At 46.3% G+C, this 26348-nt stretch overlaps 2 protein-coding genes and 1 long non-coding RNA gene across 3 annotated transcripts in view; 1 reads left to right on the top strand and 2 right to left on the bottom strand.

Moving 5' to 3' along the window:
- LOC139273745 (uncharacterized) overlaps positions 1–4054 on the top strand; it is a 35338-nt gene extending 31284 nt beyond the window's left edge. The window contains exon 3 of the long non-coding RNA XR_011595338.1: positions 3999–4054. This is a non-coding gene — a long non-coding RNA (uncharacterized lncRNA). The remainder of the gene's footprint in view (positions 1–3998) is intronic.
- A 15397-nt stretch (positions 4055–19451) lies between these two features.
- LOC139273729 (histone H3) lies at positions 19452–19862 on the bottom strand. Its single transcript, XM_070890792.1, has one exon. It carries the CDS (start codon positions 19860–19862, stop codon positions 19452–19454), a length of 411 nt encoding a protein of 136 aa, XP_070746893.1.
- A 1031-nt stretch (positions 19863–20893) lies between these two features.
- LOC139273723 (histone H1-like) lies at positions 20894–21589 on the bottom strand. The gene has a single exon (XM_070890767.1). It carries the CDS (start codon positions 21587–21589, stop codon positions 20894–20896), a length of 696 nt encoding a protein of 231 aa, XP_070746868.1.
- Positions 21590–26348: the final 4759 nt, after the last annotated feature.

The raw sequence follows: 26348 nt of genomic DNA, 5'->3' as shown, positions 1-26348 counted from the left end.
TTGTAGCTGTGTATGTGTATGTATATATTTTGATATATGAATGTGTACGTGCTTGTGTATGTGCTTCTGTGGGTATGTCTCTACGTGTGTGTATGTGTCTGTGTGAGATTGTCTCTTCCTCCTTGTTCTGTTGCTCACTAAATGCAGTTCAGTATCAATGTGTCTCGGCCATTCACCTCCCCAGAAAGTGCTGAATTTTCTGTTTCAATTGGTGCATTCTGATCAATTTGATTCTGGTATTTAACAGCAGAAAACAACTGCTGCAGAGTCTCAGCAAATGAATCTCTATTTGGATTATTTCACCGGTCCTGGCAACTGCTCCATAGGAACAGGAGTAGGCCATTGAGCCCCTCGAGCCTGTTCCCCAATTCAATGAGATGATGGCTGATCTGTGACCTTACTCCATATACCCACCTTTGACCAGATCCTTTAATACCTTTAGTTAACAAACAGCTATCAATCTCCGATTTAAAATTAACAACTGATCTAGCATCAATTGGTGTTTGAGGAAGCAAGTTCCAAACTTCTACCACCCATTATGTGTACATGTGTTTCCTCATTTCACTGCTAAAAGTTCTGGCTCTAATTTTTAGACTGTCCCGAGTCTTAGAATCCCCAACCAGCGGAAATAGTTTCTCTCTCTCTACCCCATCTGTTCCGCTTAATATCTTAAACTTCGATCAGATCAGCCCTTAACCTAAATTCTAGGAGATACAGCCCTAATTTGTGTAATTTTTCCTCATACCTTAAATCTTGGAGTCCAAGTATCATTGTGGTAAATCTACGCTGCACTCGCTCCAAGGCCAATATAACCTTCCTAAGGCATGGTGCCCAGAACTGCTCACAGTGCTCCAGGTGTTGGCTAACCAGGGCTTTGTATAGCTGCAGCATAACCTCTACCCCCTAGTATTCTAGTGCTCTAGATGTAAAAACCAGCGTTCCATTAGCCTTTCTGATTATTTTCTGTACTTGTTCATGACATTTTAATGATCTCTGTACCTGGACTCCCAAGTCTCTGTGGACCTCCACTGTTTTTAGCTTTTTATCATTTAGAAAGTACCCTCTTGTATCCTTTTTAGGTCCAAAGTGGATGACCTCACATTTGTCTACATTGAAATCGATTTGACGCAGTTTTGCTCATTAACTTAATCTATCGCTATCCCTTTGAAATTTGATGCTTTCAACTACACTGCCTGCAATGCCATCTTTTTTTTGTGTCAGCGGCAAATTTAGATATATGACTTTCTATTGCCATCAACTAAGTCATTAATAAATACTGGGAATAGTTGAATCCCCAACACAGATCCCTGTGGGACACCACATCCTGCCAACTTGAGAACCAACCTTTGTCCCTACCCTCTGTCTCCTACAGCTCAGTCAATTTCCTAACCAGGTCAATAATTTGCAATGAATTCCTACTATCACCAAATTCCTCCACCCTGCTTGCAATCCACATATCTGTGATGTTACAAGAAAAAGCTATATTCCAATCTGGTGATTATTTACCTTACTCACCGAATACCTACCAGTGAATTCGTACTATCACCAAATTAATCCACTCGGCTTGTGTGAACGATCCAGTGATGGATTCCCACCAGCCCGAGCTCTCTCTCTAAATCTACTGGGCCTTGTTTTCCATTATTTTTGACAGCCCGTGTCTGTTTTTGAAGCAGTTTGGTCATTTTGTGCATTTATCTGAAACTTTTGAATAATCGGCAAGCGACACGTACTGATCTGCTGAGTTTATTTCCAGAGGACACCTATGCCGCGAGGGAGCAGGTTTCATAGACAGGTTAAAATAGAATAAACCCAAACTCACATTCCAGAGATTGACGGGTACAAAAAAAACCTACACTCTCATACTAGAAGCTGACAGGTAGAGTAAAACCCGCACTCGCATAGCAGAGACTGACAGGTACAGAATTAAACCCACATTCCCATAGCATAAACTGATAGGAACAGAATTGAACCCACACTCACATAGCAGAAACTAAGAGATACAGAATAAAACACACACTCACATAGCAGAGACTGACAGGTACAGAATAAAACCCACACCCAGTTATCAGAACAATAATATGCAGCAAGTAAAACCCATAGTCCCCTATCATAGTCCCTGACAGGGACAAACTCACACACCAGAGACTGACAGAAAGAGTAAAACTCTCTAGGAAATCCCACTCCAGTGTCCGGCTCACCGAATCATTTTGTTGGTAATTCGGATTATAATTAAAATTCTCTCAATGTGGCCCATTTAATTAGTGATAAAAGCAACTTGTGAAACAATCCCATTTTTGCTGATTTAAATAGTGACAAAAAGATGGTCTGAGCATGCACTAAATACATGCTGCTCCCCCCTCTCACCGCCTAGTGTTTAAACCGATGGGAAGGGCCCATGTGAGCTCCCCTCCCCCAGCTCTGTCAGCGGCTGCCGTTTCCTCTGTGCTGGGCTGATGATCGTTGAACACATCAGGAAGCGGAGATATCCCGGGCCCGAGTAAGGGAGCAAACAGCAGCCTCCTTACAGCAGCTCATCACATTGGGACCGTGTCCACAGATGGGCTTTGAGTCGGGGTAAGTTCAGCGGCAGTCGGGGGCTGTCTGTAAGAGGTGGTGTGGAGCAGGAATTAGTTCTGGAACATGGAGTGAGTGGGGGAAGGGAGAGGCCATTCTCGGGCTGTGTGTGTACGGTGTAAGGTAACAGAGAAAGTAAATCACCTCGCTCTTTCAAATCAGTGCTGCCTTCTTTCCCCAAATCAGTAGTGAATGTTCCTGATTCAGTTCCAATCTCAGTGTCTGTTGTTCTTGGACATTGAACAGTGGAAACACAGCCTGACTGAGGAGTGTCACAAAGTGCATCTATTGCAGGCACCAGGAGAGGAGTGTGACAGGAGACATTTCAATAATCGGTTATTTTGTTTCGGTGTGTTGAATTCTCTAGAACCGTGTTGCTGGTGATCGAGAGATACATTGTCGCTCCCTCAGATACATCTGTGACATTCTGTTAACTGTACAGGCTCTCAGCTCTGTTTCATTAGACTGAAAACAATTGTTGTACAGCCCAGGTACCTGTGGTTATAATCCAGGAAGCGATTCAGAATTTTACAGATTGTCCCATGGGAGTGGGAGATATAAACCTGGACTGTGCCAGTCGGGTGGTCCCATTCATGGACCAGTGCTGGGTTTGGGTTGTGTCTGGATGCTGATAACTTACTATAGAACCGTCTGACACAGCTGGTGTGGGGAATCTGATCACTCGCCACACCTCCGCCACAACCGTCCCGCTCCTCTGCTCATGGTCGTGGCGGAGGTGCGGTGAGTGATCGAGGTGGAGGGTCATTGAGGGATCGTGGCTGAGATTCGGTGGGTGATCGTGGCGGAGGTTCGGCGAATGTTTGGTGTGGATGTGCGGTGGGAGATCATGGCGGAGGTGCGGCGAATGTTTGTGGCGGAGGAGCGCGAGAGATTGTGACGGAGGTGTGGCGAATGAGGGTACAAGGCTCAGAAGAGCCGATGGCCCAGGGGCAGCACAGGCCAGCCCACACTGGGTCTGTGCGCACTAGGTCCGTGCAGCCGAGCAGGTCTCCAGTCCTGGTCTACCCTTGCCACTGGATAAAGCTCTGTCAAGCCTGTGTGGTGGCTGATGTGCAACGGTCACCACACGTTAAAAAAAATCCACGCACAGGCATCTTCCACCCTTTCAATTGGAGTCAGGACTGGAATATCAGGTCCTTCATTGAAACATCTGTGAGCTCACGTGGAAGCAAGTCATCCTGGTTCGAGGGACTGCCTATGATGATGATGATGATGATGAGAGTATCTGAGTGCCACTGTACTGCAGTGAGGTCAGACAATGTCACTGTTTGTATCGCGCATTCCTCTCTCCAGATACTTTACTTTATTATAAAGAAACACATTAATTATAACTTTATTGTTATAGTCTACAGGCACCTGTCCATGACTTGTACCTAATATTTTTCTCATATTATTATTCTCAGAGCAAATTACTTCACCCCCAGAATAAATGTGATCTTTCCGCCACCTGGAACACAAGGAACAGTGCAGGCAGCTCCTTCTCACACACAGTAAGTACATTATCACTCACAGAGCGCAGAGACACAGAACTGACCTCAATCATATTGTCACAGGTAGCAGAAGCTGTCTAGTCCCACAGTGATCCGAATCCCAGAGTTACATTATGAATCCCACAGTCACTTGGAACAGTACAATAAGATGTTGTTTCAAAGTCCAAACATAACGCTCTGAGAGGCAGATCCATTTTCACTCCCTTACTCACACACAAGGACTGACTGACACGGTGTCAATCCACAATGGGGTCTGTACACTGACTCTCAAACCCAGCAACTAACATACAAGAGCAGAGAAACGGAGGTAATGGACTGAACCAAATCTCCTCCTGAGATAATCACAGATAATCTCAAACTAGCATAGGCCGAAAGAAGGAACAGAATCCAACAGTCACACAGCAAGAATAGCTGACAACAAGAGACTGTCAATTACATAATAACTCTCGCACTCATACACATCACCATTCTAACAGAGACATAGTGAACCCCACACCCACAAACAGTGCCAGGGATTGAGAGACACAGAATGGACCCCACACCCACAAACAGTGCCAGGGATTGAGAGACACAGAATGGACCCCACACCCACAAACAGTGCCAGGGATTGAGAGACACAGAATGGACCCCACACCCACAAACAGTGCCAGGGATTGAGAGACACAGAATGGACCCCACACCCACACACAGTGCCAGGGACTGAGACACAGAATGGACCCCACACCTACACACAGTGCCAGGGACTGAGAGACACAGAATGGATCCCACACCTACAAACAGAGCCAGGGACTGAGAGACACAGAATGGATCCCACACCTACAAACAGAGCCAGGGACTGAGACACAGAATGGACCCCACACCTACACACAGTGCCAGGGACTGAGACACAGAATGGACCCCACACCCACACACAGTGCCAGGGACTGAGACACAGAATGGATCCCACACCTACACACAGTGCCAGGGACTGAGAGACACAGAATGGACCCCACACCCACACACAGTGCCAGGGACTGAGACACAGAATGGATCCCACACCTACACACAGTGCCAGGGACTGAGAGACACAGAATGGATCCCACACCTACAAACAGTGCCAGGGACTGAGAGAGACAGAATGATACATACTCTCGGGCATAGTGAATGACGGATTGAGATTGAATCACAATCACATATGGTAACACACTGACTGACTGGCAGATATCGGTTAAAATCCACACTCACATATCGAAAAGTGACTGGTGCAGAGTAAAATGGATATTCACATAACTTTTATTCTGTACCTCTCAGTTTTTGTTAATACATTCTGTAAACCAGCTGATACAGAATAAAATACATACTTGCATCCCAGAGTCAGACAGCTATAAAGTAAAACACACACTCACATACCAGAGACTGGAAGATATGACTAATATCCACACTCCTGTACAAGAAACTGGCAGGTACTGATTAAAATACACAATCACATCCTGGAAACTAACAATTGGAGAGTAACAACAACAGACAAATACCAGAAATTGACAGATAAAGATTAAAACCAAACTCGCATTCCAAAGACTGACAGATACAGAGTAAAGCCCACACTCACACCACAGAGAGTGACACATACAGTCTATGACACACTCACACATGAGAAAATGACAGCTACAGAGTCAAACCCACATTCACACCCCAGAGAGTGACAGCTACAGAGCAAAATCAACAACCACATATAAGATACTGATCGATGCAGAGTCAAACACACGCTCACATCCCACAGCCTAACAGGTACAGATTAAAACAGACTCACACATCAGAAACTGACAGATACAGCACAAAAGCAGCACTATCACAGCAGAAACTGACAGGTACAGATTAAAACCCCTATTAATATACTAGAAACTGACAGGGACAAAATAAAACCCAACTCAGATTTGAGAAAATGAAAGTTGCAGAGTACAACCCAGACTCATATCGCAGATATTAACATACAGAGTAAAACTCTCACTTTCATCCCAGAGCTTGAATGATAGAGGAAAACCACACTTGCATACCAGAAACTGACAGATACAGAGTAAAACTCACACACTCACATCAGAGACTAACAGATACAGAGTAAAATCCACACTTGCATCACACAGACAGACAGCTATAGAGTAAATTCTGCACTCCCATATCCGAGACTTAGCTATACAGAGTAAAACTTACACTTACATAAAAGACAATGAGAGATACCCACTCTCAGATATCATAAACTGACAGATACAGGCTAAAATCCACTCTCGCATATCAGAAACTGCCAGGTACTGATTAAAGCCCACGTTAACATACGAGAAAATGACAGGTACAGAATAAAACCCCACTCACATACCAGAGTCTGAATGATAAAGTGTAAAATCACACTCGCATAGCAGAGAAAGACAGCTATAGAATAAAACCCACTCACATACCAAAGACGTGACTGATACAGAGTAAAACGCACACTCACATCCCAGAGACTGAGAACTACATAGTTTTACCTACATTCCTATACCGGAAACAGACAGGTACAGACAAAAACTTAACACTCACATCCCAGAAACTGGCAGGTACAGAAGAAAACCCATGTTACAAATTCAGAAAATAACAGGTACAGAATAAAACTCACATAACAGAAACTGACAAGTACAGAATAAATTCCCAATCACATACGAGAAACTGACAGGTACAGGATAATACCCACATTGACATACCAGAGACCGACAGGTACAGAGTAAAATCCACACTCACATCCCGGAGACAGGCAAAAACAGAGTGGAACTTGCAGTCACATTCCAGAAGCTGACATGGTGTATAATAAAACCCACTTTTGCCCACCAAAAACTGAAGAAAGAACAACACTCACGTAACAGATACTGACAGCTGTAAGAGAATAAGAAATAGTAGGCGGTAAGGCCGCTCGAGCCTGCTCCACAATTCATTACATTCATGGCTGAACTTCACCCTGAACTCCTGCCTGATACCCATTTCCCTTGATTCCCTTTGTTCTCTGTCTTGAATATACTCAATGACTGAGTGTCTCAGACCTATGTGTATAGAATTCCAAAGATTCACATCCCTCTGAGTGAATACATTGCTCCTCATCTCAGTCCTAAGTGTCCAATCCCTTATCCTGAGACTATGACCCCTAGATCGAGACTATCCAGCAAAGGAAAACATCCTCACAGCATCTACCCTGCCAAGATTTCTAAGATTTTTTTTAGGTTTCAATGAGCTCAGCTCTCATTCTTCTAAACTCCAGAGTGTATAGGTGCATTTCACTCAATCTCCCTATCCCAGGATTCAATGTTGCACCCCCTCTAATATCCTTCCTTAGGCAATGAGACCAAAACTGTGCCCAGTAATCCAGGTGTGGTCTCACCAAAGCCCTACATAATTGCAGCCACATTTCTTTACTCTTATACTCCAAACCCCTTGTAATAAAGGCCAACGTATCCTTTACCTTCCTAATTGCTTGCAGTAGCTGCAAGTTAACTATATGTGATTCGTGTACAATGACACTCAAATCCCCCTGAATAACTATATTTGCTAGTCTCTCCTCTTTTAAACATTCTGCTTTTTGATTCATATAAAATTTAACACACACTCACATCCCATAGTCTGAATTATACAGTGTAAAACACACACTCACATCCCATAGTCTGAACTATACAGTATAAAACCCACACTCACATCCCATAGTCTGAACGATACACTGTAAAGCACACATTCACATCCCATAGTCTGAACTGCACAGTGCAAAACACACACTCACATCCCATAGTCTGAACTATACAGGGTGACAGATTGAGCAGAGACAGCGGCCTCTGAGCTTCCAGATCCACCTCCAAACTTCACACTCGAGCATTGAAATATTTGCCTGCTCCCCCCCCACCCCCGGCCACTCGTCTCCCCGCCCAGTGTTTAAACCGACGGGAAGGGCCCATGCGACCTCTCCTCCCCCAACTCTGCCAGTGGCTGCCATTTCCTCTGTGCTGGGCTGATAATCGTTGAACACATCAGGGAGCGGAGATATCCTGGGCCAGAGTAAGGGAGCAAACAGCAGCCACCTTACAGCAGCTCATCGCGTTGGGACTGTGTCCGCAAATGGGCTTTGTGTCAGGGAATCGGGGGCTGTTTGTAAGAGGCAGAATGGAGCAGGAAGTAGTTCGGGAACGTGGAGTGAGTGGGGGAAGGGAGCGGGGATATCCCGGGCTGTGTGTGTACAGTGTAAGGTAACAGAGAAAGTTAATCACCACACTCTTTCAAATCATTGCTGGTTTCTGTCACCAAACCAGTAGTGAATGTTCCTGATTCAGTCCCAATCTCACCGTGTCTGCCCTTCTTGGACATTGAACAGTGGAAACACAGCCTGATAGTGAGGATGTGAGGAGTATCACAAAGTGCATCTATTGCAGGCACCAAGACAGAAAGTAGACATTTCAAATTTGGTAATTTTGTTTCAGTGTGTTGAGTTCTCCAGAACCGTGTTGAAGGTGATCGAGAGATACATTGTCGCTCCCTCAGATACATCATGATCCGGGCTCTGTGACATTCTGTTGACTGCACAGGCACTTAACTCGGTTCCAACAGACTGAGAACAATTGTTGTACAGCCCAGGTACCTGTGGTTATAATCCAGAAAGCGATTCAGAATTTTACAGGTAGTTCTATGGGAGTGGAGGATATAAACCTCGATTGTATTAATCGGGTGATCCCATTCATGGACCAGTGCTGGGTTTGAGTTGTGTCTAGATGCTGATAACTTTCTATAGAACCGTCCTACACACCTGGTGTGGAAAATCTGAGTGCTGCTGTACTGCAGTGAGGTCAGACAAGGACACTGTTTGTATCACGGTTTCCCCTCTCCAGATACTTTACTTTATTATAAACATATACATTCATTACAACTTTATTTTATATTTTCCCCATCAGTTGTCCATATCATAACTAATATTTTTCTGGTATTATTATTCTCAAAGCAAAATACTTCATTGAGCCAGTATAAATATGATATTTCTTCCACCCAGAACACAAGAAAAAGTGCAGGCAGCTCCTTCTCGCATACAGTAAGTACATTATCACTCACAGAGCGCAGAGACACAGAACTGACCTCAATCCTGTTATCACAGGCAGCAGAAGCTGTCAGTCCAACAGTGATCTGAAGTGGCTGAGTTTCATTGTGAATCTTACAGCCACACAGAGCGGTAGGATCAAATGCTGTTTCACCATTGAAACATATCACATTCATATACCAGATACTGAAATATACAGAATAAAACCCACACTTGCACACCAGAAACTGATGGGTATAGATTAAACCCACACTCATCGACCAGAAACTGACAGGTACAGATTAAAACACATACTTTTTATCAGAAACTGATGGTTACAGATTAAACCCCACACATAGACCAGAAACTGACAGCTATGGGATAAAACCAACACTCAAATACCAGGAACTGACAGGTACAGATTAATCCCCACTTTCACATATCAAAGACTGAAAGGTACATCTGAAAACCACTCTCTCATACCAGAAACAGACAGATACAGAATATCACCCACACTCACATACCAGAAACTAATAGGTACAGATTAAAGCCCACAATAATAGACCAGAAATTGATAGGTACAGATTAACCCCACACTCATATACCAGAAACTGATATGTACAGATTAAACCCACACTCACATACCAGAAACTGACAGATACAGGTTAAACCCCACATTCATATATCAGAGATAGACAGGTACAGAATAAAATGCACACTCTCATACCATAATCTGACACCATCAGTTCCGGTGAGATCCAGACCGCTGTGCGCCTGCTGCTGCCCGGGGAGCTGGCCAAACACGCCGCGTCGGAAGGGACAAAGGCGGTGACCAAGTACACCAGCTCCCAGTAAAACTCCACGCTGTCCTGAGAGAACAAACCAGAAACACAACGGCTCTTTTAAGAGCCACCCACAACCTCTCTGAAAGACCTAAAGCACATCACCCTTTAGACTCAATTTACTGTAATTATTTCCTGAACAAGTGTGTTTGGGAACCTTTGCAGTTCCAGCTGTGGAGTTAGTTTTGAATTCTCATAAGCAGCTTCACTGTCTGGTTCGACGTTAGGACTGCTGTTGAATTTCCCGCCATTCAAGCTACAAACACGATTCCTTGTCGCTCGTTCCCATTTACAGCGCCTGCCGAGGAATTAAGAGCTTGTTTAGGGAATGAGGCTCAGATTTCAGTCACCTCATTCTCTCGCAAGCCCTTTACAAGTTTATTTTTCAATTCCTGTTACGGTCAATCCGTTTATTAACCCGGGACTCCCTGCAATGTAAAAACCCAGAATGGGAGTTCATACAGAGACCAGAACGGGAGCAGTGTGAACACTCTATCCCTCTTCCCTTTTCACAGAAGGGCTCCCAGTTCTGGTCTCACTCCCGCCTGTGCGGAAGATCAATCCTTGATTTGTGATTCCCAACTTTTACACAGTTTGAGCTGGAATGTGTCCTGTTACAGAATCAGTGAGGATTGATTGCCGTCCGTTACAGACAGATTGACAGTGAACGCGAATTTAATTTTGATTGTAACAGCCTGGAATTAGTAAGGGAAATATGGAATAAAATAAAATGAAGTAAAACCTGTTTGTAAACCTTTGGCTAATGGTGCATTTGTTAACATAATCCACACTTTAAAAAATTATTGGCGGTGTTTTTGAAATTAAAAATCGTTCGAGGTATGACTGTTGAGGACAGGAATTTCCGCCCTCGTTTCATTGGTGGTCTCAACAGACAATGGGTAAGGCGAGAGATTAACATTCAGCGGCGATTTCAGTAAAGAATCATCATGACTGGAGGAGGTAAAGGAGGCAAAGGACTGGGTAAAGGCAGAGCCAAATGGCACCATAAAGTGCTCCGTAATAACATCCAGGGCATCACCAAACCAGCCATCCGCCTCCTGGCTCGCCGTGGCCGTGTCAAGCGGATCTCGGGCCTGATCTACGAGGAGACCCGCGGGGTGCTGAAGGTTTTTCTGGAGAATGTGATCAGGGATGCGGTCACCGACACTGAGCACGCCAAGCGCAAGACTGTCACTGCCATGGATGTGGTGTACGCTCTGAAACAGCAGAGCCGTACTCTCTTTGGATTCGGCGGCTGAATAACGTGACCCTTTCCCCCAAACACAACACAAAGGCTCTTCTCAGAGCCACCCACCTCCTCACAGAGAGAGCAGTGACCTGGGGAACGGGGGCGAGATAGTTGATTTACATTTTGTTCTGTATAGATATGTTTTTTGCCAAGATCTATATTGTGGTGTTAGGTGTTTTAAATCAGCATATACACGATGGACAGAATGTCCTTTTAGTCTTCAAATCATAGACATTTACGGCGCATTCCAGATGAAGGTAATACTGAAAAAACTAATGTAGTTAGAACATAAGAACATAAAAACATAAGAACATAAGAAATAGGAGCAAATGTAGGCCATACGGCCCCTCGAGCCTGCTCCGCCATTTAATACGATCATGGACTCGGGTCTACTTCCCTGCCCCATATTCCCTTATTCCCTTATTATTAAGAAACTGTCTGTTTCTGTCTTAAATTTATTCAATGTCCCAGCTCTCTGAGGCAGCGAATTCCACAGATTCACAATCCTCAGAGAAGAAATTTCTCCTCATCTCAGTTTTAAATGGGCGACCTCTTATTCTAAGATTAAGCCCTCTAGTTCTAGTTTCCCCTAGCAGTGGAAACATCCTCTCTGCATTAAGACCCCTCATAATCTTATATGTTTCGATAAGATCACCTCTCATTCTTCTGAATTCCAATGAGTAGAGGCCCAACCTACTCAACCTTTCCTCAAGTCAACCCCCTCATTCCGGAATCAACCTTGTGAAACTTCTCTGAACTGCCTCCAAAGCAAGTATATCCTTTTGTAAATATGGAAACCAAAACTGCATGCAGTATTCCAGGTGTGGCCTAACCAATACCCTGTACAACTGTAGCAAGACTTCCCTGCTTTTATACTCCATCCCCTTTGCAATAAAGGCCAGATTCCATTGGCCTTCCTGATCACTTGCTGTACCTGCATACTAACCTTTTGTGTTTCATGCACAAGTACCCCCAGGTCCTGCTGCACTGCAGCACTTTGCAATCTTTCTCCATTGAAATAATAACTTGCACTTTGGCAGAAAAAAAATCAAAGAGCATGACCTCACACTTTCCAATATTATACTCCATCTGCTAAATCCTTGCTCACTCACTTAGCCTGTCTATGTCCTTTTGCAGAATTTTTGTGTCCTCCTCATCCATTGCTTTTCCTCCCATCTTTGTATCGTCAGCAAACTTGGCTGCGTTACACTCGGTCCCTTCTTCCAAGTCATTAATATAGATCATAAATAGTTGGAGTCCTAGCACTGATCCCTGTGGCATCCCATTGGTTACTGATTGCCAACCTGTGAATAAACCATTTATCCCCACTCTCTGGTTTCTGTTTGTTAGCCAATCCTCTATCCATGCTAATATATTACCCCCAACCCCGTGAACTTTTATCTTGTGCAGTCAGTAACCTTTTATGTGGCACCTTGTCAAATGCGTTCTGGAAGTCCAAATACACCACATCCACTGCTTCCCCATTATCCACCCTGTTCGTGACATCCTCAAAGAATTCTAGCAAATTTGTCAAACATGACTTCCCCTTCATAAATCCATGCTGTTACATCCATGTTACAGCAGTGACAGATAAGAAAGGTGTTGAATTAAACGATGGAGACATTGCCCTCATAGAAGGACTCCTAAGTCCTGATCAGAAGTGACCCTCAGGCAATCTCGGTTACAAACCGGTCAATGTCTCGAACATGTAGAAATGTAGATCGACAAACACAGCTGTTCAGATTATTGAATGTATATATAGAAAAAAACGTGAATGAACCTTCCTCATAAGTCCGGCCGTCATTAACCATTTTTGCCTGAGAGCAGAATAGAAACATAAAGAACGGAGTATAAATCGGGAGTATAAATTGTTGACCTAATTCAAGAATTTGAGATTGTGGCGAGCAATAAATCTGATTGGATGTTTAAAGATACCAATCAGAGAGATACAGAACAATGGAAATTGACAACGCAGCCAATGAACCAATCACAGTCATTGCCTTCACCCATCCCTCATTAGCATAGGGCTGTGGGCGGAGTGTGGGGCTGCCTATATAATGCGAGCCCAGAGCAAAATTTCCTTCATATCTGTGCCTGACTGAACAAGACGATGCCTGAGGAAAAGAAACCAGCTTCGAAAAAGGGTGCCAAGAAAGTCATCAAGAAAACACCACCAAAGGGCGGCAAGAAGCGCCGAAAGTCGAGGAAGGAGAGTTATGCTATCTACATCTACAAAGTGATGAAGCAGGTTCACCCAGACACCGGCATCTCCTCCAAAGCCATGGGCATCATGAACTCGTTTGTGAACGATATTTTCGAGCGAATTGCGGGTGAGGCTTCCCGCCTGGCCCATTACAACAAGCGCCGCACCATCAGTTCCCGGGAGATTCAGACCGCCGTGCGCCTGCTGCTGCCCGGGGAGCTGGCCAAGCACGCTGTGTCGGAAGGGACAAAGGCGGTGACCAAGTACACCAGCTCCAAGTAAAACTCCACGTTGTCCTGACAGAACAAACCCCAAACACAACGGCTCTTTTAAGAGCCACCCACAACATCATTGAAAGAGCTGCACAAACACATCAGCCTTTAGACTGAATTTACTGTAATTATTTCCCGAACAAGTGTGTGTGAGAACCTTTGTAGTTCCAGCTGTAGATTTAGTTTTGAATTCTCAGAAGTAGCTTCACTGACCAGCTTGACCTTGGCGTCGCTGGAATTTCCTGCAGTGAATAAACTACAAACACGGTCCCTGGTCGCTTTTCCTTTGTTCTCAGACCCGTTCATTCACAGCGCCTGCCGACGAATTTATTTTGGGGGACGGGGAAACTCCGATTTCAGTCACATTCTCACTCAAGCCCTTTTCACGTGTTTTTTTATTCCGTTGCGCTCAGTCCATTTATTAACCCGAGACTCCCCGCAGTGTAACAACCCAGAATGGGAGTTCTTAGAGACTAGAACAGGGGCAGTTTGAACACACTGTCCCTCTTCTCTTTTTACAGAAGGACTCTCCGTTCTGGTCTCACCCCCACAGCAGCTCCTGTGAAAACAAGTTCACTTTTACAAAGATGGAGCTGGAATGTGTCCCGTTATAGAATCAGTGGGGACTGAGTCCCGCCCGTTACAGACAGTTTGAAACTGAAGCCAAATTTAATCCTGATTGTAACAGGTTGGAATTTGCAAGGGGAACATGGAATAAGACAAAAGGAAACAAAGTGTTTTGAAGTATTTGGCTAATGGTGAAGTTACTAACATAATCCGCAATTTTAACAATTATTGGCGGGATTTTTGAATTTAAAAAATCGTTAGGTTCTGGCTGTTGGGAACCAGTAATTTCCGCCCTCTTTTCATTGCTGGACTAAACAGGCTGTGATTGGTCATCGGAAACAGCCAATGAAATCCACGACAGAGTGGCCAATCACAAGTTTGCTCCCTGCATCCATCCAGAAGGTATAAGAAGGGCAGATATAGGAGGCGTTTCTCATTCCTTGTCTGAAACTGCGGATCGTGGAAATGTCTGGAAGAGGAAAAACCGGCGGTAAAGCTCGGGCCAAGGCCAAGTCTCGCTCCTCCCGGGCAGGACTGCAGTTCCCTGTGGGCCGTGTTCACAGGCTCCTGCGTAAGGGGAACTACGCTGAGCGTGTGGGTGCCGGAGCCCCGGTCTACATGGCTGCTGTGCTCGAGTATCTGACCGCTGAAATCCTGGAGCTGGCTGGCAACGCGGCCCGTGACAACAAGAAGACCCGCATCATCCCCAGACACCTGCAGCTGGCCATCCGCAACGACGAGGAGCTCAACAAGCTGCTGGGAAAGGTGACCATCGCTCAGGGCGGGGTGCTGCCTAATATCCAGGCTGTGCTGCTGCCCAAGAAAACCACCACTTCGTCCAAGACCAAGTAAAGCGGACAAGATTTAAACTAATAACCCAAAGGCTCTTTTCAGAGCCACTCACAGTATCTATGAAAGGGCTGCTTACTGTATTAATGGAGACCTTGTGTTCAGGTACCAATAAATTGGTATTTTTCAGTTCCTGGTATCTGCATTACGGTTCTCTGCTCGCGCAAACTGTTTTAGTTAGCAGCTAATAATTAAACTACAGTTGTCAGAGACTCAAAAATTGTATAAATACCGCAACCGGTTCCCTAAATATTATTTAATCTATCAATGAAAGCTGTATGAAGAAATTAGGCGGTTATTAAAAGGGCCTAGTTTAATTCTGGTCTGGTTTGAGAGTTTGAATGCTGGTTCTGTTCCCAGGATCTCCGGCCGTTCCGGGCTGTGTATTTCTCCTAAGCCGGTCAGTTTAGGCCTACACTGAGCAGCCAAGCGCAAGACGGTCACTGCCATGGATGTGGTGTACACTCTGAAACGGCAGGGCCGCACTTTCTATGGATTCAAGCGACCCTCTCCCCCAAGCACAAAGCAAAGGCTCGTCTACGTGCTACCCACCGCCTCACGGGGGGAGGGAAGGGGATGCAGGGAGGGAGATATAGTTCATTTAAATTTTGTTCGGTTTAGATATATATTTTTCGCCAAGGTCTATATGTTTTAAATCAGCATATGCACGATGGACGGAATATCCTTTTAGTTTCAGAATTATAGACATTTATCATAGAAGCTTACAACACGGAATGAGGCCACTTCGGCCCATCGTGTCCGTGCCGGCCAACAAAAGGCTATCCAGCCGAATCCCACTTTCCAGCTCTAGGTCCGTAACCCTGCAGGTTACGGCACTTCAAGTGCACGTTCAAGTAGTTTTAAATGTGGTGAGGTTTTCTGCCTCTACCACCCTTTCAGGCAGTGAGTTTCAGACCGCAGCCACCCTCTGCGTGAAGATATTTCCCCTCTAAATCCTCTACCAATTACTTGAAATTTATGCTTCCTGTGCTAAGGGAAATGGGCCCTTTACGGCACAGAAGGTACGGCATATTCCAGGTGAAGGTAACACTGAAACAACTAATGTAGTTACAGCAGTGACAGATAAGAAAGGTGTTGAATTAAATGCTGGGAGGAAGGCAGCATCAGGGCGGAAGGACAGTGAGGGCCTTTTGCCTCATAGAAGGACTCCCAAGTCCTGACCAGAAGTGACCCTCAGGCAATCTCGGTTACAAACCGGTCAATGTCTGTCGAACATGTAGACATCTAGATCGATAAAGAACAGAATATGGCTCGGGAGGGGATGTAAGTGATGACATAATTCAAGAATTTGAGATTGTGGCGAGCAGTAAATCTGATTGGATGTTTAAAGAGACCAATCAGAGAATTACAGAACAATGGAAATTGACAACGCAGCGAGTGAACCAATCACAATCGTTGCCTTCACCATCCCTCATTAGCATAGGGCTGTGGGCGGAGTGTGGGGCTGCCTATATAATGCGAGCTCCGAGCTAAGTTTACGTCATGTCTGGGTTGAATTGAACAAGACAATGCCTGAAGAGAAGAAATCAGTTACTGCCAAGAAAGGCGCCAAGAAAGTGATCAAGAAAACACCACCGAAGGGCGGTAAGAAGCGCAGGAAATCGAGGAAGGAGAGTTACTCCATCTACATCTACAAAGTGATGAAGCAGGTTCACCCCGACACCGGCATCTCCTCCAAGGCCATGGGCATCATGAACTCTTTTGTGAACGATATTTTTGAGCGTATCGCGGGTGAGGCTTCCCGCCTGGCCCATTACAACAAGCGATCCACCATCAGCTCCCGGGAGATCCAGACCGCCGTGCGCCTGCTGCTGCCCGGGGAGCTGGCCAAGCACGCCGTGTCGGAAGGGACAAAGGCGGTGACCAAGTACACCAGTTCCAAGTAAAACTCCACGCTGTCCTGATACAACACCAGAAACCCAACGGCTCTTTTAAGAGCCACCCACAACGTCTCTGAAAGAGCTGCACAAACACATCACCCTTTTAACTCAATTTACTGTAATTATTTCCTGAGCAAATGTTTGACAACATTTAAAGTTGAGTTAGATTTGAATTCTCATAAGCGATTTTACTGTCCGGTTCAACCTTAGCTTCTCTGATAAATTTCCCTCCCAGTAAACTGCACACACTGTCCCTGGCCGCCTGCCAATGAATTATGATCTTGCTTTAGGAGGTGACATTCAGACTTTAGTCACCTCATTCTCTCTCAAACCCTTTACAATATAAAAAAAATTCTAGTTCGGTTCAACCCGCTTATTAATCCGAGATTCCGAGTGCAACAGCCCAGACTGGGAGTTTTTACAGAGACCAGAACAGGGAGTTTGAACCCTGTGTCCCTCTTTTTTCACAGAAGAACTCCCAGTTCTGGTCTCACTCCCGCCTGTGCGGAGGATCGATCCATGATCTGTGATTCCCAAATTGTACAAAGATTGAGCTGGAATGTGTCCCGTTACAGAACGTTTGAAACTGAACCCGAATTTAAACCTGATTGTAACATCCTGGAATTTGGACGGTAATATGGAATACGGCAAAAGGAAATAAAAAGTGTTTGGAAATCTTTGGCTAATGGTGAATTTATCATAATCCGCATTGTAAAAATTATTGGCGGGGTTTTTGAAATTGAAGATTCGTTGGAAGTCGAACAGTAATTTTCGCCCTCTTTTCATTGGCGGGCTAAACAGACGGCGATTGGTCAGCGGAAAAGACCAATGAAATCCACTTCAGAGCGACCAATCACAAGTTTGCTCCCTGCATCCCTCCAGAAGCTATAAGAAGGGCAGATGTGGGAGGAGTTTCTCATTCTTTTTCTGTGGATCGTGGAAATGTCTGGAAGAGGAAAAACAGGCGGTAAAGCTCGCGCCAAGGCCAAGTCTCGCTCCTCCCGAGCCGGACTGCAGTTCCCTGTGGGCCGTGTTCACAGGCACCTGCGAAAGGGGAACTACGCTCAGCGTGTGGGTGCCGGAGCCCCGGTCTACATGGCTGCTGTGCTCGAGTATCTGACCGCTGAAATCCTGGAGCTGGCCGGCAACGCGGCCCGCGACAACAAGAAGACCCGCATCATCCCCAGACACTTGCAGCTGGCCATCCGCAACGACGAGGAGCTCAACAAGCTGCTGGGAAAGGTGACCATCGCTCAGGGCGGGGTGCTGCCGAATATCCAGGCTGTGCTGCTGCCCAAGAAAACCACCACTTCGTCCAAGACCAAGTAAAGCGGACAAGATTTAATCTAATAACCCAAAGGCTCTTTTCAGAGCCACCCACAGTATCTGAAAGGGCTGCTTACTGTCTTAATGGAGTCAGAGCCCTTTAATTCATGTACTGATAGATTGGCCTGTTTTAGACCTGTAAACATAGAAAATAGGTGCAGGAGCAGGCCGTTCGGCCCTTCGAACCTGCACCACCATTCAATAAGATCATGGCTGATTATTCCCTCAGTACCCCTTTTCTGCTTTCTCTCAATATCTCTAGCCATAAGGGCCACGTCAAACTCCCTCTTGAATATATCTAACGAACTGGCATCAACAACTCTCTGCGGTAGGTAATTCCACAGGTTAACAACTCTTGAGTGAATAAGTTTCTCCTCATCTCAGTCCTAAATGATTTACCCCCTTATCCGTATGCGGGAGTTTTCAGTTCCCGGTCTCTGCATTACGGTTCTCTGATCACACATACATTCTTCCCGTTAACAGCGAATAATTGAACTACAGTTGTCACTCAACAATTGTATAAATACCGCCACCGGTTCTTTAAATATTCTTTAATCTGTCTGAAAACGAGAGAGTCGGCGATGATGAATTAATGTAGTAATAAAAGGGCCTAGTTTAATTCTGGTCTGGTTTGAGATAGTTTGAATGCTGGTTTTGTTCTCGGGAGCTCCCGGGCTCTGTATTTCGCTGCTAAGCCAGTCAGTTTAGACCGCACTGCATCAGCGAGCGATGCACAACATACAGGATCCGGGTCCATTGCAGTGCTTCCCAGATCTGCCTGCCCCCATTCTCCGGCAACACCGAATGAGGAAATCTATGCTCTGCCCCGGGGAAGTAGAGGTCAGAGCGACGCAAAGCCGATGTCAGTTTCCGAAAAAATTAAAGGGCTCATCAGTTAATCGTCAATAACTCCCATGTGAACGGAGCTGGTATATGAACACACGATCAGTAATCAGTCCCACACCCTCTGCCCGTCCCTACAATGGGTTAATGAACACGAAGCTCTGGTAATAGGAGATGGCAGCTCTTTCCTTTGCTGATTTGTTGGCTCTGAAAAGAGCCGTTGTTGCACTTGGTGCTGAAGCTTGGAGCCGAGGCAGGGGGAGTCTAAGCGCGCTCCCCGCGGATGCGGCGGGCGAGCTGGATGTCTTTGGGCATGATGGTGACTCGCTTGGCGTGGATGGCGCATAGGTTGGTATCCTCAAAGAGCCCCACCAGGTAAGCCTCACTGGCCTCCTGCAGGGCCATGACGGCCGAGCTCTGGAAGCGCAGGTCGGTCTTGAAGTCCTGAGCGATCTCCCGCACCAGGCGCTGGAAGGGCAGTTTGCGGATCAGCAGCTCGGTGGATTTCTGGTAGCGGCGGATCTCCCTCAGAGCCACGGTGCCGGGTCGGTAGCGATGAGGCTTCTTCACTCCGCCCGTGGCCGGAGCACTCTTCCGGGCCGCTTTGGTCGCCAGCTGTTTGCGAGGAGCTTTCCCTCCGGTGGATTTGCGCGCTGTCTGCTTGGTCCTGGCCATTTTCTGAACGGATCTCAACACAATCTGGGATACAGGAACTGTTAATGCGGAGCCTCCTCTGGGGCCTCCTTTTAAAGTGTGTGAGGGTCCGCCCCGGGGCTGTGATTGGCTGCAACCCGACCGCCAATCAAGTTTGACCCAAGCACCGAGAGTGAAAATGAAGGGCGGGGATTACTGGATCCTGATTGGCTGAACTGAAACTGACAGTTGGTCAATTTCAAAAAGCCCGCCAATTTCAGAATATCAACCAACAGAGATTAAATAAAATCTAATTTCCCGCCAGCAATTTAAGAATCCCGCTCTTTATAACGGCGATTGTGCCCCATTATAAGTCACCAATCCCATTCTGTCACATTCCGGTTTGAATTCTGAAGCCTCTAGCTTTCTGCAGCCGCCAATTTCAAACCGTTTTCCCACAATAGAACCGAAACACAGCGCTCCGCACAAATCCTAACAGACTCGGAATTCATCTTCAAGACTTCCAGGAACCAGAAGCTTTTAAATAAGGTCCCGTTACAATTAACAATCGCGAATATTCCCGCCTATATACAGCCCCTTCCCTGTCAATCTCAGACCTTGTTCCATCTCCCCACACTTCCTCTCACAGACGGGTTCAGCAGTTTACAAACACCGTATTCCAGCTGATTTGGAGACTGTGGTGTTTGGGGTTTGAGTTGTGAGGCGGGGTATCTCCGCCAGTATCACCGGCTCACAGACTCTCCCCCTGAATCTGTGAAATGACAATGACCAGGAACTGAGACTGGAGCCGAACACATCCCCAGTTACAGTGAGGCCCGGGCCGGACATCCCATTCTGTGTGTTTTATTGCAGACACTGGGGGAGGGGTGGGTGCAGCCAATGTCAGCGAGTCACCAGGGATCCTGGCTTCATGTTCAATGATTTCTGTCTGAAATCTGAGCCCGGCCCCGGGACAGGGATCATTTGATTCGGGGATCAGCTCTTTTCTGAGAGGCGTGGGTGGCTCTGAGAAGAGCCTTTGGGTTCAGATGTTTACAAGTTGCACTTTTTATTTACTTTTTGTGCGCTGCTTTCTTGGGTCTTGCTGATTTGGCCTTGGCCCTCGGTTTTTCCACCTTTTTGGCCGCCTTCACCTTTGCGCCCGAGGCCTTCTTGGGGCTCTTGGGCTTCGCTGCAGCCGGCTTCTTCCCAGCCGCCGCTTTCGCTGACTTTTTTACTGTTAGCGCCTTCTTGGTGCTCGTTTTCTTGGCTGGAGATTTCTTGGCTGCTGGTTTCTTGGCCGGAGATTTCTTGGCTGCTGGTTTCTTGGCTGGAGATTTCTTGGCTGCTGGTTTCTTGGCTGGAGATTTCTTGGCTGCTGGTTTCTTGGCTGGAGAGTTCTTGGCTGCTGGTTTCTTCACCTTCCTTCCCACTTTACCCTGGTTTTCCTTCTTAGCGACTTTGAAGGAGCCCGAGGCGCCCGTGCCCTTGGTCTGCACCAGGAAGCCATTTGTCACATTCCTCTTGATACTGAACCTGATCTGGGACCCGCGCTTCTCCACATCCACGCCTTTGGCCGTCAGAGCCTTCTTTATCGCGGCCAGGGACATCCCCTTACGATCGCTGCCATCGGCCACAGCCTTTAGGATCTGTTCGCCCAACGTGGGACCGGCTGGCTTGGAGCGGGGAGCCGCCTTCTTCTTGCTGGGAGCCTTGATTTGAGTGGCGGCGGCAGGAGGGGCCGTTTCGGCGGCTGCAGTGTCAGTCATGTCTGCGACTCTGTGGAAAATCTCTCTGACAGTCAAAGCTCGGTCAGGAATGAAACGGGAGGCGGCGGCACAGAGCAACTTAAAGGCAGCGAGCGGACGGGGCGGAGACATCCTGCTGTCAGCTCCCCGCCCCTCCAGCCTCTCTGTGTTTCTCTCTCCTCATTAACTGTCCGATTCCAATTCAACCCGGGCCCTCCAGATTCCCAGACTGGCCTCTTTCTGTTCCGAACACCGGGATGTTTGCTGTCGAGAAAGTTTCATCCGAATTGAAGGCAGCAATTTGGATTTAAACCCGTTTCATTGCTGCACTGATCGCGCTCTCTCACCTGATCGCGGATATTTTTTCTGTTTTTTGATTGAAATTTGAAATCAAATCAAACTTGACGTTTAATTCCCACTTTAGACCTGAGCAGGGGAGCAGGGCGATCCTGTGACAGGGAAATCTTTGAATTTTACACAAGAGGGACTCTGGAATCCGGCGATGAGACGGACACACAAACACAGTGATATTAGTCTCACCGGGCCGCCCCTTTAACACACTCTCGCTCACACAATGTTCACATCTGCACATTCACAACACAAACTGTCCCAGATTTACAGCTCCCAGCACAGAGTTTCCTCTCCGCTCGGCCTGTGCTGCCGATTCTCGGGGTTAGTTGTAGTTTCCCAGCTCACTAAGTGTTAAACACTCCGAGGCCGGCGCTTCTCACAATATCTGTTCCCCAGATTCAGGAGCAGGAGCCAATCACAGCAGTGGCTGGCTTAACCCATATCTGCTGTTAAGTTGTTATATTGTTCGAATGCAGAAACATGTTTGATTAACATGAAAATATAAATTATATGTTCACCGTCCCTCCAGCATTTCTTTGTCTCTCTCACCTCCTAAGCTGAGGGACATTTAACAGTCACTAGTGTCCTATCCATCCCATGCTCATCACCCAGAGACGTGTCTCCATATTACGCTCAATACTAGTGTCAGACATTCATGTACCGCACTACGAAAGATAGAGAGAGACACACACACACTTTATCAGTCTTACACTTGGTATCAGTGTTCCCATATTACGCTCAATACTAGTGTCAGACATCCATGTACAGCACCAGAGAGAGAAACAGAAACAGTATCAGGATTGTACTTCCAATAGTGTTTCCACATCATGCTCAATAGCGTTATCCCGCCTTCACAGACAGTACAAGAGAAAGAGGATTGTAACAGAGTCAGAGATAGGGGGAAGAGTGCTGAGCGCGAGACAGCAAAGATCGAGGTCGGGCGGTGAGACACAGAAACATGCACAGTATCAGTTCCAGACTGACCTGTGAGGTCCGGTTTTATCCTGAAAGTCCCCATTGGGGAGATAGAGATGCAGTCCCCTCTCTCACTGATATTGTACCACAGAGGGAGACATTATTAATTCCACACTGTGGGACAGTGTCAGAGAGTGAGAGAAACAATGCCCCACATTTAACCCTCGCTTCCCTGTTGTAGTCTCTGTAATTTTGCAGCTCAGGGCTGTTCGGTATTATTCTCAGTGACCGAGTGTTTCACTCCAATTAAATTAACCTGGGACTTTTACTGTCAGATATTAACTCCTGCACAGTCCCAGCAAACACTCCTGCTCCCTCGCCCCTCCGATGTTTCTGCAGGATTGCTTTGTGAAGACGGGCTCACGAAGAGAAAAACACCCTGCATGGCATGATCCAAAATTGAGCATCTCAAAGGGACAAGGTCCCCAGCTTTAAACATTCTCTGTCCTCCAGGCCTCCATAACCAGTGCCTGCCAAGAGATACTTGGTCACTCAACCAGAAAACACCAGGACTGGTTTGATGAGAATGATCAGGAGATCCAAGAACTAATAGATCGCAAGCACAGAGCATTTCTGAGCCTCAAGCAAAAACACAACTCGGGAGCAGCAAAGCAACATTACAGGTAGCTCAAGTCTGAGGTCCAACAAAAAACCTGGGACCTAACAAACAGCTGGTGGATGGAGAAAGCACAGGAGTTACAACAACTAGCCAACAGCCATGATGTGCTAGGATTCTTCATCGCAGTCAAGGCCACCTATGGTCCAAACACCCAAGGCCCCACCCCACTGCTGGCCAAGAACGGGGAAACCGTCAAGGACACCAAGGCTGTCAGGGCCTGCTGGAAAAGGACTTCAAAGATCTCCTCAATCAAGACTCTGCCTTTGAGTCGAGTGTTCTCAATTCCATCCCGCAGCTTGCGACCCACCACCACCTCAGCGAAACCCCAATGGTGCATGAGGTTGGAAAAACCATAAGACAGCTCAAGAACAACAAGGCTATGGGAGCGGATGGAATCCCTGCTGAGACACTAAAGTATGGTGGAGAGGCACTGTTGACGCAGATACATGACCTCATCTTTCTCATCTGGAGTGAGGAGAGCATGCCGGGAGATCTCAGAGATGCAGTGATCATGACCAGCATTAAAAAAGGGGACAAGTCCACTGCGGCAATTACAGGGGAATCTCCCTGCTATCAACCACTGGGAAGGTTGCTGCTAGAGTCCTCCTCAACCATCTTCACCCTGTGGCCGAGGAGATCCTCCCAAAGTCACAGTGCGGATTTCGTCCCCTATGGTGCATAGAAACATAGGAACATAGAAAATAGGTGCAGGAGTAGGCCCTACGAGCCTGCACCACCATTCAGTAATATCATGCCTGATCATTCAACTCAGTACCCCTTTCCTGCTTTCTCTCCATAACTCTAGATCCCTTTAGCCGTAAGGGCCATATCTAACTCCCTCTTGAATATATCCAATCAACTGGCATCAACAACTCTCTGCAGTAGGGAATTCCACAGGTTAACAACTCTATGAGTGAAGAGGTTTTTTCTCATATCGGTCCTAAATGGCTTACCCCTTATCCTTAGACTGTGACCCCTGGTTCTGGACTTCCCCAACATCAGGAACATTCTTCCTGCATCTAACCTGTCCAGTCTCGTCAGAATTTAAAATGTTTCTATGAGATCCTCTCTCATCCTTCTAAACCCCAGTGAATAAAAGCCCAGTCAATCCAGTCTCTCCTCATATGTCAGTCCAGCCATCCCCGGAATCAGTCTGGTGAACCTTCGCTGCACTCCCTCAATAGCAAGAACGTCCTTCCTCAGATTAGGAGACCAAAACTGAACACAATATTCCAGGTGAGGCCTCACCAAGGCCCTGTCGAACTGTAGTAAGACTTCCCTGCTCCTATACTCAAATCCCCTAGCTATGAAGGCCAACATACTATTTGCCTTCTTCACCACCTGCTGTACCTGAATGCAAACTTTCAATGACTGATGTACCATGACACCCAGGTCTCATTGCACCCCAGCCCCCCCCTCCCCATTACCTAATCTGCCGCCATTCAGATAATATTCTGCCTTTGTGTTTTTGCCCCCAAAGTGGATAACCTCACATTCATCCACATTATACTGCATCTGCCATGCATTTGCCCACTCACCTAACCTGTCCAGGTCACCCTGCAGCCTCTTAGCATTCTCCTCACAGCTCACACCACCACCCAGTTTAGTGTCATCTGGAAACTTGGAGATATTACACTCAATTCCCTCATCCAAATCATTAATGTATATTGTAAATAGCTGGGGTCCCAGCACTGAGCCCTGTAGCACCCCACTAGTCACTGCCTGCCATTCTGAAAAGGACCCGTTAATCCCGACTCTCTGCTTCCTGTCTGCCAACCAGTTCTCTATCCACGTCAGTACATTACCCCCAATAACATGTGCTTTAATTTTGCACACCAATCTCTTGTGTAGGACCTTGTCAAAAGGCCAAATACACCAGCTCCACTGGTTCTCCCCTGTCCACTCTACAAGTTACATCCTGAAAAAATTCCAGAAGATTAGTCAAGCATGATTTCCCTTTCATGTTGACTTTGACCGATCCTGTCACTGCTTTCCAAATGCGCTGTTATTTCATTTTTAATAATTGATTCCAACATTTTCCCCACTACTGATGTTAGGCTAACTTGTCTATAATTATCCATTTTCTCTCTCCCTCATTTTTTAAAAAGTGGTGTTACATTAGCTACCCTCCAGTTCATAGGAACTGATCCAGAGTCGATAGAATGTTGGAAAATGACCACCAATGCATCCACTATTTCTAGGGCCACTTCCTTACATACTCTGGGATGCAGACTATCATGCCCCGGAGATTTATCGGCCTTCAATCCCATCAAATTCCCTAACACAATTTCCCGCCTAATAAGGATATCCTTCAGTTCCTCCTTCTCACTAGACCCTCGGTCCACTAGTACTTCCAGAAGAGTATTTGTGTCTTCCTTCATGAATACAGAAGCAAAGTATTTGTTCAATTAGTCTGCCATTTCTTTGTTCCCCATTATAAATTCACCTGAATCTGACTGCAAGGGACCTATGTTTGTCTTTACTAATCTTTTTCTCTTCACATATCAATAAAAGCTTTTGCAGTCAGTTTTTATGTACTCGGAAAGCTTCCTCTCATACTCTATTTTCCCCCTCCTAATTAAACCCTTTGTCCTCCTCTGCTGAATTCTAAATTTCTCCCAGTCCTCAGTTTTCTGCTTTTTCTGGCCAATTTATATGACGCTTCCTTGGATTTAACACTATCCTTAATTTCCTTTGTTAGCCACGGTTGAGCCACCTTCCCCATTTTATTTTTACTCCAGACAGGTATGTACAATTGTTGAAGTTCATCCATGTGATCCTTAAATGCTTGCCATTGCCTATCCACCATCAACCCTTTAAGGATCAGTTGCCAGT

Source organism: Pristiophorus japonicus, chromosome 9 (assembly GCF_044704955.1).
Source record: "Pristiophorus japonicus isolate sPriJap1 chromosome 9, sPriJap1.hap1, whole genome shotgun sequence".
Classification (NCBI taxonomy): Eukaryota; Metazoa; Chordata; class Chondrichthyes; family Pristiophoridae; genus Pristiophorus; species Pristiophorus japonicus.
This window is presented reverse-complemented; position numbering and strand designations above follow the sequence as displayed.